Source organism: Aythya fuligula, chromosome 5, assembly GCF_009819795.1.
Source record: "Aythya fuligula isolate bAytFul2 chromosome 5, bAytFul2.pri, whole genome shotgun sequence".
Taxonomy (NCBI): Eukaryota; Metazoa; Chordata; class Aves; order Anseriformes; family Anatidae; genus Aythya; species Aythya fuligula.
In genome coordinates this window covers 18,048,290-18,063,732 of record NC_045563.1, presented here as the reverse complement: position 1 = coordinate 18,063,732, position 15,443 = coordinate 18,048,290, and the positions used below count along the sequence as shown (strand labels likewise).

The window sequence follows — 15,443 nt, the reverse complement described above, 5'->3', positions numbered from 1 at the left end:
AAGGGCCAGGCCTGAATGACTACTAAATTATGCACATCTCTTCTAGTGTAAAAGGGATTTCCAAGTGCCCAATTTTACTCCCATCACAATAATGTTGATGTCACTGCGTATTCAACCATGCATTTTTTTGACAAGCCGGAGAAAGCAATGGCAATTTTGGCTTTTTGTTGTTGTTAACTTTTTGTCTTCAGGTAATGAAAAGCTTTTGTAAATTAGCTGAGTGTCAGTATGAGTTCTATGGCTTCAATCTCCTTTAAAAGTAAAAATCTTAAGGGTCCAAAAAAAAAAAAACAAAAAACCACAAAACCAAAGGAAAGAAAGAAAAAAAACAAAACCAAAAACAAATAGAAAGAAAAAAAGGAAAAAATTGCTGATATTGCCACAAATCATTAGAATTCACCTGACGTGCTGAAACAAAACTTTGTAAGTTCAAACAAATCATTGATTTGTTCTAATTTTTTGTGGTTTCCTTTTGCTCTTTCTGCCCCTTTGCCGTCCGATTGGTGATGTTGTTCAAACAGGACCGAATTCCTGCTAAATGCAGGAGGGATCCTGCCGCTTCTTTCATCTCCTCATCGTCACTCTCAGGGGGCTTTTCCGTACGTCTCTTTTTAAGAGGCAGTGTGTCACTTGGTACTTTTTTCGCCTTCATTAAATGTTGCCTTTTCTTGTACTGGGATGCATACCCACTGTCAGCTAAAGAATCCTTGGTCTCCTTCCGATTTTGCTTTTTGTCCTCCTCTTCTGTTTCACTATGGCTCTCGTGGCTCTGGAAGCTAACTTCACTTCCTTCACTGCTGTCTTGGCTACCTTTAGTTGCAAATTCATACTGGTCATCAGCAGAGGAAGAGGAAACGGAGTCACTAGCAGGTGATGTGCTCCTGTGGTTGGAAGATTTGGCACTGCTGTAGTTGTGATCCTCCTTCGGGTCACCACTAACAACTGGAGAGCCACACGACTGTTCGCTTTCTGTCCGCATCCGGCAGTTTGTTATCCCATTCCTGTAACAACAAATGGAAGCGGTCTTAAAAAACACATGGAAGTAATCCTGCTTCAGAGCAAAAGATACTGAGGTAAAACCAACTGACAGAGAATTATGACCATCAAAGTAGTGTCCATGCAGGCCACTTTCAGAGCCTGACTTTTTACAGACTCCAGTTGCTTGAGGATTGGACTCTACACATGTAACAAGGCAAGAGAAAGGCAGCAACAGTACAAGAGGTAGGAGCAAGGAGGATGGCCACAATAAGCAATGACTAAACAGTCCTGCTCTGAGTTAAAAAAAAAAAAAGAAAAAAAGAAAAAAAGAAAAAAAAAACACCAAACCAAAAACATTGTTTTATCTACTAGTTATTAAACAAGCTCTGATGAGTTGCATCTTTTTCCCTATACCCTTTTCATGTAAAATTAAGCTACCAATAATGTGGGGAAGAGACACTACCTTTCTGGTGTACTGCTTTTGCCTCCTCTCAGAGACTTCCTCAGCTCTCCAGGGTAGCAAATGTTTCAGCTAGAATTAGCACGGCTCCCAGACAGGACTTTTCCTGACAGTGCACCCAAGTAGAGCACTCAGGTAGTAACCCAGTCATGTTTCTGACTGAGATCACTTTACTGATGATCTTAAAAACGATATAATATTAAGACACTAGCTGTCAACAAAATATTATGATGTGCTTAAAACAGACAGTAGAAAAAAATCTGTGTTTGCTCTAGAAGTTGTCGTTTTCCACTTGGGTTTTATGGCACTCAGCGCTGCGGGAACTACTGCAGCACAATATATTTTAAAACTAATAGTGTCCCCTTCTGCACTGAAAATATTAGAGCATTGCCACTGACTTCACAGTACAGAACTCAATGGCTGAAAGGCTGTTGCAGAAGGGACTGACCCTGTGCAGTGCTTAACTCCTACCAAAAAATGAGAAGAGGATGCTCATCACTGAGTAAAGGCATCCTCACTGCCCCTGACAGCTCACTAGCCTTGAACCCCTCATTCAATAAAAAGAAAAATACCAAAACCAAGAAAGATTGTTGCCTGTTAAACTATCACATGATAAACTGCTTCAAAACCTGGTCCTACCGCCTCCATGCTATCACCACGGTGCCTTCACACATTTACAGCTTGTTGGATAAGAACCTTTTCTTAAATGCATGCTGAACACAGGTATTTCTTCGGAGGAATGGCACAGTGGCAAGCCCAGAGTATTACTGTGCCTCTACTTAAAACATGAGCAAGTGCTTTAGGGTTCAGGGGGTGGACCTCGGGTCTGGTTTCTTTACAGAAGAAACAGCAGAGTATTATCCATTTCAGAAAGGTAAGGCTGAAAGGTGGGAAATATAAGAATGGTAGGTAATCCACAGCTCCCAGTCAGCTCAGTGCTCTTGTCTGTGGAGCTTACTGAAATAAGAAAGAGGCTTTTGAGAAGCAGTGACAGGACAATGCTAAAAGGCAGTGCATTAATCAGTCACTCCAAATGTTCTTATTTACAGTATTTTCAAATAAATGTATATAATGCAAGGGCTGGTTATTAGCAAAGAAAGCCTCTTGCCAACCTCTTCTGCTCAATAAAATTATTTTCCCCTAGATTTTCAAGTAGCTTTATGATCCATAAATTATATACAGAACCCAGAAGGAATACACAAAGCTCCTTCAATTATTAATAACTAAATGCAATGTCATTCACGATTGTGCAGCAAGCCAGCTGCATTTACTCTGTGATGGTTTGCCACTGCAGGGGTTGTCATTAGAGGATGCCAAATGCTTAAAAGAAGAAATCATCCGTACTAAACTAGTTGTAAGGTGAATTTATAACCAGCTCCTTAAGATCAGTCATTACGAAAAAGCATGTGATGCATTTTAAGTGACAGATTCTTCATTTTTAGGGTAAATTTACATTTAAAGATGTTCAAAATTATCATAAATTAGCATAAAATTAAAGTGACTTGATTTTACTAGGCATCTAATAGTCAGAGCAATGCGGCTCAATAAGAATCACATGCCACTGATTTTCCATACAAAACCACCAATAAATTCCTGCTCCAAGGGAACAAACACAGGACAGAACAGGTAGGAACTCAAATGGGATTCTTACTGACTTGGTTATGAGTGAACGAGACTTCTGAAAGATGGGATTTAAATCAAGATGCCCATTTTCATGTGATTGAATCTAACCCTGTTTGTTCCCAGAGAGGATCAATAAAAGGAAAGCAACAGTTCCATGAAGCAGAGAAACCATGTGCCAAAAGGCCTCTCTGGTTTGCCCCCTCTTGAGTCTTCAGTGTTTGCTTTTCCATAAAGGGGCTATAATTTGGATTCAAAAGCTCTGCCCAAGGGACTTACTCCAGATCCCAATCCTTTCAGAAAAGCACAAAAACAGAATGAAAAGGCCTGGGGATTACAGAAGCAATGTCCTGGGGGAAGGTGTAGTACTATGGGGTTAGGATCCCACAGAGAGTGACTGCAAAGAGGTATGATGGCAAAGAAAGACAGAAAGGTGAAAAAAAAAAAACAAAACACAAATTAATCACTTAAAAAATGGGAGGAAATAGGAAATACCAATACACTTCAAAGGAAAGGGAACTATGGTGGAACTGGTCAGGAAATGGACAGCATTTGTATCTCAGAAAATTCTTTGTTTTTCACTTACATTTTGAAAGATTTCCAACCAGTTCTGCTTGGGGAAATAAAAAAAGGAAGAGAAAGCAGGTCAAGGAGAGAATTAGCAAAGGATATCCACAGAAATGAAAATGAGTTATACAGGGTTTTAGGATATACATCAGGTCAAAATTCATGTAGCCTGGAAGTAAATTAATCTGATAGGCAATAGCTCAAGCATAAGATATGAAGAATTAGTTGTAATTGATATTACTACATAAATAAGAGTTGAATAAAATAATATCTAAACCATTCATGTTGCACACATGCTTCGAGACGTTCTAAAGCTTTATATTGCTCTTACACAGTTACACACTCACTAACAAATTAATCTTGTGATCTACAAAGTTCAACATACAACATCAGTGGACAGAACTCCCCTGTGTTTCGGGGAATATATTTTGGCCAGCTAAATCTACTATTGCTCATAATTCTGGTTGTAATTCTAACTTTATCACTACAGTAATAGTGATAAACAATAGATTAACTATCTAGCAATAATAGATTTTTAAAACCGGCAACTGCTCTGATGCTTGGATTATCTTTAAATTACACAGGGGAAGATAAAGCATTTAAAGTTCTGTGCTTAGTATAACAGAGAGGGAAAAAATATTTAAATACCTTACTTCCCATTTTCTAGTTCAGCACTTCATTTCAAAATTCTCAGAAACTGACATTTTCAAATATTTTAAAGCAGTGGCTTCCTCTGTCAGGAAAGGCCATGGGACAGTCACTAGAGCTTTTCATCTTATACACATGGACTATTTTATTTGCTTGATGGACCTCAACCACAGTTATACAACCAAAAGTACCAAGCACAGCTTCTTTTAAAAATATTTCAATTTGGCTGTAGCAAAATTACACAACCCTCAAGCACTACAGGGATAAGTTTGGCCTTTGGAAAGCCTGACTCCATTCCCACTGTTAGTTGATAAGAGTTCTGTTACTAATTTCATCGGGAGCCAGACAGAGCCCACAGGAGCTGGATCTCAAGTTAGCAATGAAGCAGTTTCCTTTGCCTTTTGAAGGGTTTTTCCTCAGGATTAGACAGGATATAAGTCTCCATCCTTCTGCCAAGGGCAGACGTACCTTCCTTAAATTTCTCTACTGTCTTTAAAAGAAGATATGTAACCACGTTCTGTTTGCAAAATGGCAAGATGTTTTGCTGGAAAATACTTACTGTATTCCACACCAGAGACAGGTACCTTCCCTTGATGAGCAAAACAAACCTATGTAGAGTTTAAGTACCAGCTTAACTACCTCCAGTCCTTCTGGATGACAAATATTGTATACACGTAGGTGACAGTTTTGGAAACAATCAGTTAAAAGATATGAAGAAAACAATACAGTGTGGTACTGTAAGCGTGGTATACACATTTTGACAGGTTCCAGGTTTGCTAAAACTGTAAAGCACTCTTTTACTGTATAGGTAATGTAATTCCAGAGGAAAATTCAGGAAAGTGAGAAGTTTTAGACACAGGTAGTTGAACTGTTATTTAAAAATACTACACAGGAGCAGATAGGCTGATGAGCTAGCACATGGAAGATAATTGATGCTCACTTGCTGCATGATGAGATTCTGGTTATTGAGTCAAAAGTCAACAAGCTGGTTACACTACTGATAGAAGCTCTTAGAGAGATACTTTACAGCATAATCCTATGCAAAGGACCGCAACAAATATGAGTCATGAGCTGTTAGCAGAAAGAGCACTTTGTCAATATCAACAGCAAATCTGAAGTTCAGACAAATGCAGTGCTCTTCTTTTGCAGGAAAAATAATTGTCAGACAGTACTTTTGTCCTTTAGTTACTAAAAAAAAAACCTTCAGCTGCCAAGGATCCTACCTATTACAGGTGAAAAGGGGAATGCAATGCAACAAGGGTGACCTGGGGCTTGTTAAGCTGATCACACCAGTAATAAACAAGAACATGAAGACTATACAGGTAAGAATTTATGAAAGAAAGCATCTACCAGTTCTTTTACCTAAGCTAAAGTAAACATTAATAAATAAGGACAGTATGTAATTCTACTTACGCTTTAGCATCTATGCTGCACGTGTTACTTATGTTTGGTTTATTTAATCACTGCTTGAATGGCTGACTTGAGGAAGAAAAAAAAAATCAAAAATAAAGCCAGCAGGAGGAACAAAGTCACCATAATGGAAGCTAGGCTGAGCTAATTGCCCTATAAATTTGAAGTTAAAATAATCATAACTAACAATCTTGCCTCATCAAATAAAGTTGGGCACAAAACCCATTCTTGTCACACACCAATGATGAGGAGCTACAGAGGAACTGCAGCATTAATGGTAAAAAAAGAACAGATATTTTAAAACCTAGTTATGCTGAAGGAGATAAGGCTTGTTAGTGTTGTATTTTTGTGTGTTGTGGGTTGTTTGTTTTTTTCCTTCTCCAAACTAAAGCAAGTGCAGTAGCTCTACCTGTGTGGATGCACTTGCTTTCCCTAGGAAGAGGGAACATATAGTCTTGGAAACTTAAACAGGAGTTTTTTTTTTTCACTTAGGGAAATTCCCTGGGAAATTGTGCTTGCAATTGGAAGGTAACTGTGAAATTCCTTCAGAAGCTAGAAATATTCTGTGAGGAAAGAGAATTTAAAAACAAAAAAATCCCAATAATTTCCCACTAATTTTTATTTTTAACCTGTATTAATTTAAATAATTGAGTTTTCCTAACAAACACTAGTGAAAGCAATTTAACCTGTTACCTAGGCATAAGTGGCATATAAAAAAGTTTTGCCTAAGTTTTCAACTAGCCTGAAACATACGTTGGATTCATCCTGGTGAATTATTATCTAAAAAAAAACAAACAAATAGTTAAGCAAAGATGGTCAATACTATTCTCCAACCTCAATTTTCTGACTGTATCAACAAAGACAATGCCAAGTTCAGCCACAGCATCTTTACTAGGACTGTCCCAAAACCTAATGGTTTTACCTGCTCCTTAAGATTTCCCACCAAGGTAGCTGTGAACTCTGCTTGCCTCTTTCCTACCTGTATCTCACGTGAATTTGCTGGCTAGTGCTGTGGGATGGGGTTGTCTTTCGGCCTTCCCATCAGAACAGGCTGTTGAACAGACCATGAAGCCCTGTGCACCAGGATGAGCGACAAGCTGTCCATACAGTGCTGCAGCTCCAAAGGTAAAAAGAAATCCGTGGGAGCTAAAAGCATCTGCTTTCCTCAGCTATATAATTCAGTGGGAAAAGCATAATTAGGGCAGAACACAGCCAACAGGTTAGGAATTAAGAATTCAGACCCAACCTGGACACCCTGGGAGTCTATCTGAACAATGTTCAACAGCCTCTGTAGCACAGCGAACATTCAGGGCAGAGGAAAAGAAAAAAAGGCCTATTACAGAAATATTACCAAGGATATTTTGTAAAACATCTTTTGCAGGCTATCCTGGACCGAATAACAAGGCCTATGCCACACAGCTGGTGAGGTTCTCTGTGGAGAGAAACTCCACCAACTGCACCTCGGTGGGTCTGCCTGCTTCAGGCAGACACAGACATGAACCACTCGTGCACTGGGGAAAACCAAAGAACACTATAAACGTCATGGTGAGAGGCTTCCTGCTGACTGCTCTGAAATCATAGAGCAAAGAGCTCTTCCAAGCTCGTGCTCTTCCACAGGGTCGGTGTAACTGGTAACGCCTGACTAATTTGGAATTATATAGATAAAGCTTCTTGCATCTTGCCACACAATGCACACTACAGATGCATTGGCCATTTTGATAGAGACTACACCTACTGAAGTGTCTACAGAAGTCCTCCTAAGTAAACATCTAAAGGGTATTTTCTGATTTTACATTGAAGAGCAAAAGCTCACCTTTGAAGCACAGCCAACTCCTTGTTGCACGGAAGGCACCGCTGGTTTTGCTGACTTTCACTGGATACCTTTTTAACTCAGTATTTTATTTTCTACATATTCAGACTATCACTGCATTTGCTTTTAGATTCACTAAGGGAACTGGATAGGGATATGGTCTGCCAAAAATATCTATGATGGATCTCATGTAAGAGACATGCTACACGCTGTGCAGCTTTGAAGCGTTATTTTCCCCTGCTGTCTTCGGGTGGGTCTTAGACTTGTCAGCCACAACATGGAAAGTATGGATGATAAACAAGCTAAAAGTGGTGGGAATAAAGTAAATAAAAAGCTACTGTCAAAACACATCCAATTATGCTCTGCTGTGGAGATTTAACACCAGAGGATGATTTCAAAGTAAAAAACAGTGCGGGATGCCTTTTCCATTTGTAGATTAGTTTGGAACGGAAGGTCTATTTGTGCAATTTAAGCCAAATGCACTACAACATAATGATGCTCTCCTCAATTGCTGTTCTTTCTTCGTGGAAATGGGTGGATTTGTTGTTTTTAAATACTTTTCAGTAGGTTTTTTAAATTCATCCTACTTAAATTCACTGTATTTTATTTTATATATAAAAGATAGCATAATTGCATGTAATTACATAGGAACAACAACACATCAATACATCGTGCAGGAACAAGGTGTGCTAATACATTGTCACACTGTTGAAGAGAATAGCACAGTAAACCTTCCACCTAATGGGAGCTAACATAACAGAAATCACTGATTTCAACAACTTAGTTCTGTGTTGTGGCTTCCCTTCTGAATAACAGAATACCACCTAATTACAGCTGCAAGTCTAACCTAAGACCAACCTTTTTGTTACTTTGTTTTGACAATACGAGCAGTCTGTGAAACAGGATAACGTACTGCAAGTTATTTGCACAGTCTGCTTGATAACAAATCTTTCAGCTGGCTGCACAGACATTTATGTTTCACTTTGCTGCATTCTTCAGCATGTGACATGGACCTGAACTGTAAGTGCAAGCAGTGGGCAGTGTAACAGAACTAACATGCTAGACCTGCAGAGGGGAAATGAGAGGGTTCATCAGTACAGAGAAATACAGAAACTTTTATGTCTGCAGAGACTCAGCAGCAGCAGTATCAGAGTATGTCCTAGGGCACTAAAGGGAAAAAAGTAGCACAAAAAAAAAAAAAAAAGTTTATACAGTCCCCAAAATGTGAGGAACTCCAATGATGGTACAGAAAACAGCATCTCCTTCAGGGAGGGAGCTGGCAGACTCCATGTGCACCACACTACTTGCTTTAGTTACCTAACTGCCAGCAAGGAAAGAAAAAACACATGACCAGACAGCACACATAGATACAGACACTGCAACGAGTGTCTGAAAATGTTCTCAGGCATTTCTGTTTCACAGCCTATATGAAAATTAACAGGAAAGTGGTGGTCTGTGGTCTGGCCTGGTTTTTGAGAGAAACTAGTGGTTTGCCTGACAACCACGGAAGAGGCTGGGTACTAAATAACTAAACATTTCCCAAAGCACTGAATGCATTAGGTGAAAAAGGGGAAAATAAATGCTGTATCTGTGAATGGTCCAGGCAATCCTATACAGCAAGAGACTTCAAAAGCATGGACTGTGGTTTGCAGACAGGCTCTCGCAAGCAAACAGTATTTCCCCAGTCTGGGGAACAGCAAGCCCAAAGACCATTAAGACATTGAGGAAATAAACACAAAATGAAATAAACCCCTTAGACAGCAAGGAAGGGCCAACAGAACACCAGCACCTTAGAGAAGAACCGGCAACTTCTACATTATGTACAGTAATAAAGAAAACCAGTAAGAGGTTTAATTTGATATGCAAGGATCCACTACCAAGGGAATGCTAGAGGCCCCCTAAGTTAAAACAAAAACCACATCATTTTAGGCCTTTCACTTAGGACACCAGAGGAACTCTCCAATACCCATTTGAATAAAATCTTGTAAAGAAGCTGTCTGGCTCTTCCTGAGTATACAGGCTGAGGGACATAATTTCTGCAGATAACTGGAACAAGAGCCTGCACCACCCCTGGTGAAAGCTGGAAGGGGAAACTGACCTGAACATGCCTAAAAATGCCCCCTGCCAGCCTGACTGGAGCATCTCCCTCTGTGCAGGGATGACAGCTCTGTGTGAGCAGAACTCCTACTCGTACTGCAACAGAGGAAGGCTGCATGGACACTGTGATAAACTCCCTCTGCTGTACATGATAAGCAGAAGTTGTATGGATTTTCATGAGATGCCATGAAAGCTCAACAGGACAGGCCCCACTTAGCTCTGTGTATTTGAGGAGAGGAGCAAGCACGAATAAACAGGATCTCATTTTTACAACAACAGGTAACAGAAGTATTCAGTTTTGAGAAGCCAGAATGATGGTCTAAAAGGTACTGTGCATCCAGGCTGACCTTCCTAGAGAAATTCTGAATTTTGATATCCCCAGCAGGCACAATATAAAACTGCCTTCTGAACTTGCTCTACTGCAGAGAGCCCCCTAACTTCTCAAAGTGCATGTTTTTTTCCAAGAATTAGGAGAGGGGATATTGCAGGAGCCCTTAAATATGAGCAGACATCATGCAGACTAGCAATATATTCATAGCAAGCTATTTCTAATACTGCCTAAGGCTGAAGAAGAGAATAAAAAGAATTAGAAATATGTCTGCATTAACAAATTATAAATGCTTTTCTCTGAAACAGGGCAAGAAGCACATAAGCAAAGGAGGTGTAAAATCCCTTATTTCCTGAATTTACATTAGGAAGTAGCTGGCAAAGATCCTGTCCTACCTGCTGGAAAAAAAAATAACAAGAGTCCTCTGAAAATGCATAAAAATTAACATAAAAGTTATATACAGTCTCACAGCAGCATAGCAGTTTGGGGATGTCTACATAGAAGGAAGCTTCTGAGTGGCCTGGAAGGAAGAGCAGACCTATCTCCATCCTAAGTCAACCCTGCTTACAAAACAGTCTCCTCTGCTTAAGCAATAGCCCTGAGCTGGAAATGCAGATAAACTCAAGAGAGAATATTCAGACCACTATGTCCTCCATTTAGCTTGGACACTTCATAAATATAAATACATATATATAGAGAGAGAATTAATGATCCAATAGTCCCAGAGCAGTGCAATCCCCACTGGAGCAGAATGCAAGTCCTGGCCAAAGCCAGCGGCAAAGCTAGTGAAGGGGGTTGACCTCCACTGCTAGCAAGGCCAGACTGTGGAAAAGCGAGGCGGAAACAAACTGCAGACTTCTGGAGGATGACCCTCGGGGCTGCGTCCCTACAGCGCAGCAAATGTTAAAAACATTTGAAACAGCTGCCACCAAAAATCTGGATTTTATTCCAATTAGTGTCTTCCCCTCTATGCATTTTTAAGCATCAAGATTACATGAATGTCATAGGTTCTCTCTCTCTCTCAATTTACTGCATGTAAAAACTATCCAAAGAGCTAGACACTAATTCTAAAAAGGGAGAAAAACTAAAGTGCAAATGGGAAAAAATCCCAAGCAAATAATGATGGAGTAAGTAGCTATCAAGCTACTTTATTTCACTGCTCTGCAGCCACTTGCTGAGATCAGAGGCTGCAACTGGAGTAGCCCAGCAAAGCAGGGGCAGCGCTGATAATGAAACCCCACCCAGAACACCCAACTGCTTGAGCTGAAATGGCTTTTACCTATTCTGAGGGCTGTGAAAGAGAAGAGCACTGACAGCACACTTGACCAAATTTATCTCTGTTGTGACTGACTGCAAATGGAGCTCCACCGAAGGCAAATTGTTCTTGCAATGAGAAACCATCACGGCTTTAAGTAAAGCAAAGCACTGATGCACAGTTCTTATTACCATCACTAGATGTCCCTTACTGCCCTGCTTTCTGAAAAAAGTTGAGGATCTTCAGACAACATTTTACCCTTGAATGTTGCAGTATAACCTTGAAATAGAATCTGTAATGAAAGAAACCACCTCACAAAGACCTACATTAATAACAAAATGACAGCTATATGTTTAGATATCTTTCAGAAATTGCTTTAATATTACTGATATGCTTCTCTCTCATATTTAATCCTTGGAAAAGGTTCAGGAAATTGTCTTTAAAAAAGTGGCAGAGGCAGGGGGAGCAGGAAAACACATCTGCACTTAGAAAAACAGGTCACCCAAGGAGCTTCTCACCATAAACTGCTTGCAATTTGCTAGTGAAAACAAAAGTATGCTTTTTATAAGCCACTATGCAACAGACAGATATGCTATGACTATCCTGCAAAGAATGATAAACCACACATTTTAGATGGCAAAGGTTTTTTTCATTTATAATCTCCAAAGCATTAGCAAGCAGTAAAGTTTCTATTGATGTGAGCTTACATATACTTCTACATTTTTTACAAAATACTAATTTATTTCACAAGGATATCACAATGAATGACTCTTACCTTACTGCAACAGCCATGCTTCCTATAGGGTTGATTGGCAATGGCCTGGCTCCAGGAAATATTCCTCTACTCAGAACTCGAGCTCCATTTTGTATCACTCCTGGAGGAACTAAGAAGAAAAAAAAAAAAAAAAAAAAAAAAAAAAAAAAAAAACATTTTTCCTTTTAAAGGAAATGCCAGAAAAGCATGTGTGCAAAATGTGGAAGTTAAGCTTTTCAAATAATTGAGAAAACATTAGAGAAGTAATACACCTCATGTAGTACTCTGCTTACCTTTTAGCTTCTCAGTCTCAACTCTCATGAATGCCATCCTATTTTCAATGCTATTTTCATGGCAACAAGTTTAACAGCAACCAGTGGTAACATGGCTTGTAGAAGCCACTTCCTGACCTAGCTGCTGCTGACCATTCCTTGTACAACTGAATCACTGGATTTATAATCACAGTTCTGCTGGGAAGGTATGTGCTTGGAGTCAAAACCAGCTATGAGCATGGATGCAACTGTTTCATCTACAATAAGAAAGAATGACCCCTCACAGACAAACAGAATAAAAACAATTTACTCGCAAGGACATAAGTCACAGCTTGTTATCATCCTGGCTCACTTTCTGAGCAACAATCTCTTGGCCTCTGTCTCCTGCAAAATAAAATATTAACTACAAATGCGGATTTACAAGGCAAAGAGAAGAGGCTGAAAAGGCATTAGCTCCATACCACTTCTCAGCTCCTCTCTTCTGCACCCAACGACCTCTGTCACCCCACCTGACAGCAGCAAAATGCCCCCAGAACCCGGAGAGAGGCTTCATGGGGACTTTTACCTTGGCTGCATATCAAAAACTGCAGCTCTGCCAATAAGATTTTAACCAAGGACTGAGTGCTTTGTTTGCATCCAGGCACTTTTCTGTGTCCTCAGCATTTTCTTCCTCCACCCTGGGCTGCAGGACTACTGAACACAGCACTCACCTGTGATTTAGGCACAATACCCTTGGTTTGCACTGCTGTTATGTCCCTGCAGGCTGCAGTGACAACCTCCAACAGCCTCCACCTGAACTTGCTTCTTTAATGTCCACAGATAGACAGTTTGCTCATTTTTTCTTTACCCTCATAATAAGTCAACATTTCTACCATACCCTCCCCTGGTGGGGAGCATCCAAAAAGACAGTGGTTACCATCACTCTGTATGTCATTTTTAAACATCCAGGTATTATAAAAATACATATGAGATAAATACAAACCGCATCACCTCAAATACAGCTACAGAATTTTACTTTTAAAGGTTGTACTTAAGCAAATTACAGAGACTGAGAAACTCATTCAGCCTAAGAACCAAAGCATACCCAGCTTCAAATGCTGACCCCTAAAACTGTTAGTGTATTCCTAGGCAGAGAAATACAGGCTTAGAAGTACATTATTTTTAAGCTGCTGAGGTACATTGCTATCAACACCAAGCCAGATCCAAGCTCCCCTTCCTGCCATCCTGATGCTCACCTTGCTTCACTCCTGACCACAAAGATTAGTTCTGGGAAAATAATCTTCTTTCTGCTGCTGGTGAGAGCACATCACCCCTAATCAAATCCTGCCACTGCCTGATACCCATCCTTGCATTTGAGCACCTCTTAAGAACAGGTCATTTATATTTAGGTGCTTAAGTACAGCCTAAAATGGCTAAAATTACAGAATCTACTTTATAACAACTAGGGTCAGCTTTCAATGACCAAAATAATTTAAAAATTGCTTTTTACTATTTATACTTCACTGCTGTGTGCATTTTCTTCCAGCACTAGATTATGAGAAATCGATCGTGGCCATTTCACTCAGGGGACACTACAAGACTTTCAGTGCTCCAATGTTTGGGTTCGTAGGTAGTACAGAGGAATGCTAAAAAATTGCTAAAAAATTCAGACTTTGGAGTTTTTATTATATTTGTTTCAACACCATGGCCTTAAGAAGGCCAAAATAACACTGTCATAAAAGCAAAGCACTCTGCTCAAGGATATAGCTAACCAAATGCACAGATAACAGGCAAACTCAAAGCTACAGACAGATAAACCTGCTAAATATCGAAAGATCAATAAAAAGACATCATTTCCAATGGCATGGTTTTTCCATCAGGCTTACAAGAGGGATAGATATCATTTTTCACTATGTAGTACAGTTTCTCTGTATTTACAAAGCTCCCTTAGAAGAAACGAACCAAGAAATTTGACCTAGAGAGATATGGTAATTTCATCTTTACTCAGATACAAACCATAGAGTTTTATACTGAAATAAAACATTTATGCATACACACACACAGTCACTTGTCAATTAGTTATGTGTGTTGCTTAAATAAATACACATACCCAACTTCAAAGTAAACACGCTGACAATTCTACTCTAAAAAAAGAGCAACAGGCTCCTTGATGCCCAAAGTCTTCTCTCCATAGTTACCCAATTACCCTGGTCTATTGGCAAAGTTAGCTGATGCTTATCTTACCCTGGCTTCTCTCCTGCTCTCTCTTTCTGCCTGACAACTCTGTTGCTTCTTTAAAAAAAAGCCTGCTCACTCTTCCAAATCAATTCTCCCAAAATCTTGGCTCATTTCCTTCCATCTTGACTTTCTCTCAGTTTCATTCTTCTGCACTGCTATGTATATAAAATACACTGTAACGTTTAATAGCTTGGACTTTCTATATATCAACATCCCCACTCCAACCATTCCTCCATCTTCCACCACCCTTTGCTCTTTGCAGGCTTTTAAGTCATGATGCCCTACTCAGAAGCATTCTCTTCAAAAGCTTCATGTTTAGAAACATCCTCACCCCAACACACAATCTCTGCCCTTCAGGAATGTACAGATCTTACAGAGAAGAAGGAAGAGAAGAAGGAAGAGAAGAAGGAAGAGAAGAAGGAAGAGAAGAAGGAAGAGAAGAAGGAAGAGAAGAAGGAAGAGAAGAAGGAAGAGAAGAAGGAAGAGAAGAAGGAAGAGAAGAAGGAAGAGAAGAAGGAAGAGAAGAAGGAAGAGAAGAAGGAAGAGAAGAAGGAAGAGAAGAAGGAAGAGAAGAAGGAAGAGAAGAAGGAAGAGAAGAAGGAAGAGACGAGACGAGACGTAGAAGTTTGCTATCCTATGAAATTAACCCCAAAGAGACACCTTGACTGCCCAGTACCTGTATTCCCACCTATGAAATTCACTTCAATTGTGCCTGGTCTGTTCAGCGTGCCACCACTCATTCAAAGACTTCAATTAGTGCCAAAAGAAGCCTTCATTTTTCTCTGAAGTACACCACAGCTCTGTATATTGAAATCAACACTCAGAATCCAGTAACCATTTCAGCTTGCAACAGCAGTGGTTTTGGAACTCATTTCTCGTTTTGTTTGCCAACGCAGCAGTACCACTACATGGGTAGTTAAGCCATGCAGACAGAAATACAGGAAGGTTGTAGACAAGGGATCAGCTGAAGGAGGACACTGGACTTGGCAGTGTATCCTTTCTGTAAACATCTGGAACCAGCAAGAGA

At 39.9% G+C, this 15,443-nt stretch overlaps 1 protein-coding gene across 7 annotated transcripts in view; it reads right to left on the bottom strand.

Annotated features, from left to right (window-relative positions):
- Window positions 1-374: 374 nt before the first annotated feature.
- FOXN3 (forkhead box N3) overlaps window positions 375-15,443 on the bottom strand; it is a 197,404-nt gene continuing 182,335 nt past the window's right edge. For 5 of the 7 annotated variants that reach the window (XM_032188729.1, XM_032188726.1, XM_032188730.1 and 2 more), the window contains 3 exons: window positions 11,949-12,057; window positions 3,645-3,668; window positions 375-1,001 (listed from right to left, as the gene is read on the bottom strand). In XM_032188729.1, the coding sequence (XP_032044620.1) occupies window positions 452-1,001; window positions 3,645-3,668; window positions 11,949-12,057 (683 nt within the window). In that variant the 3' untranslated portion in view covers window positions 375-451. The remainder of the gene's footprint in view (window positions 1,002-3,644; window positions 3,669-11,948; window positions 12,058-15,443) is intronic. The other 2 variants (XM_032188731.1, XM_032188733.1) reach the window with 1 other exon arrangement.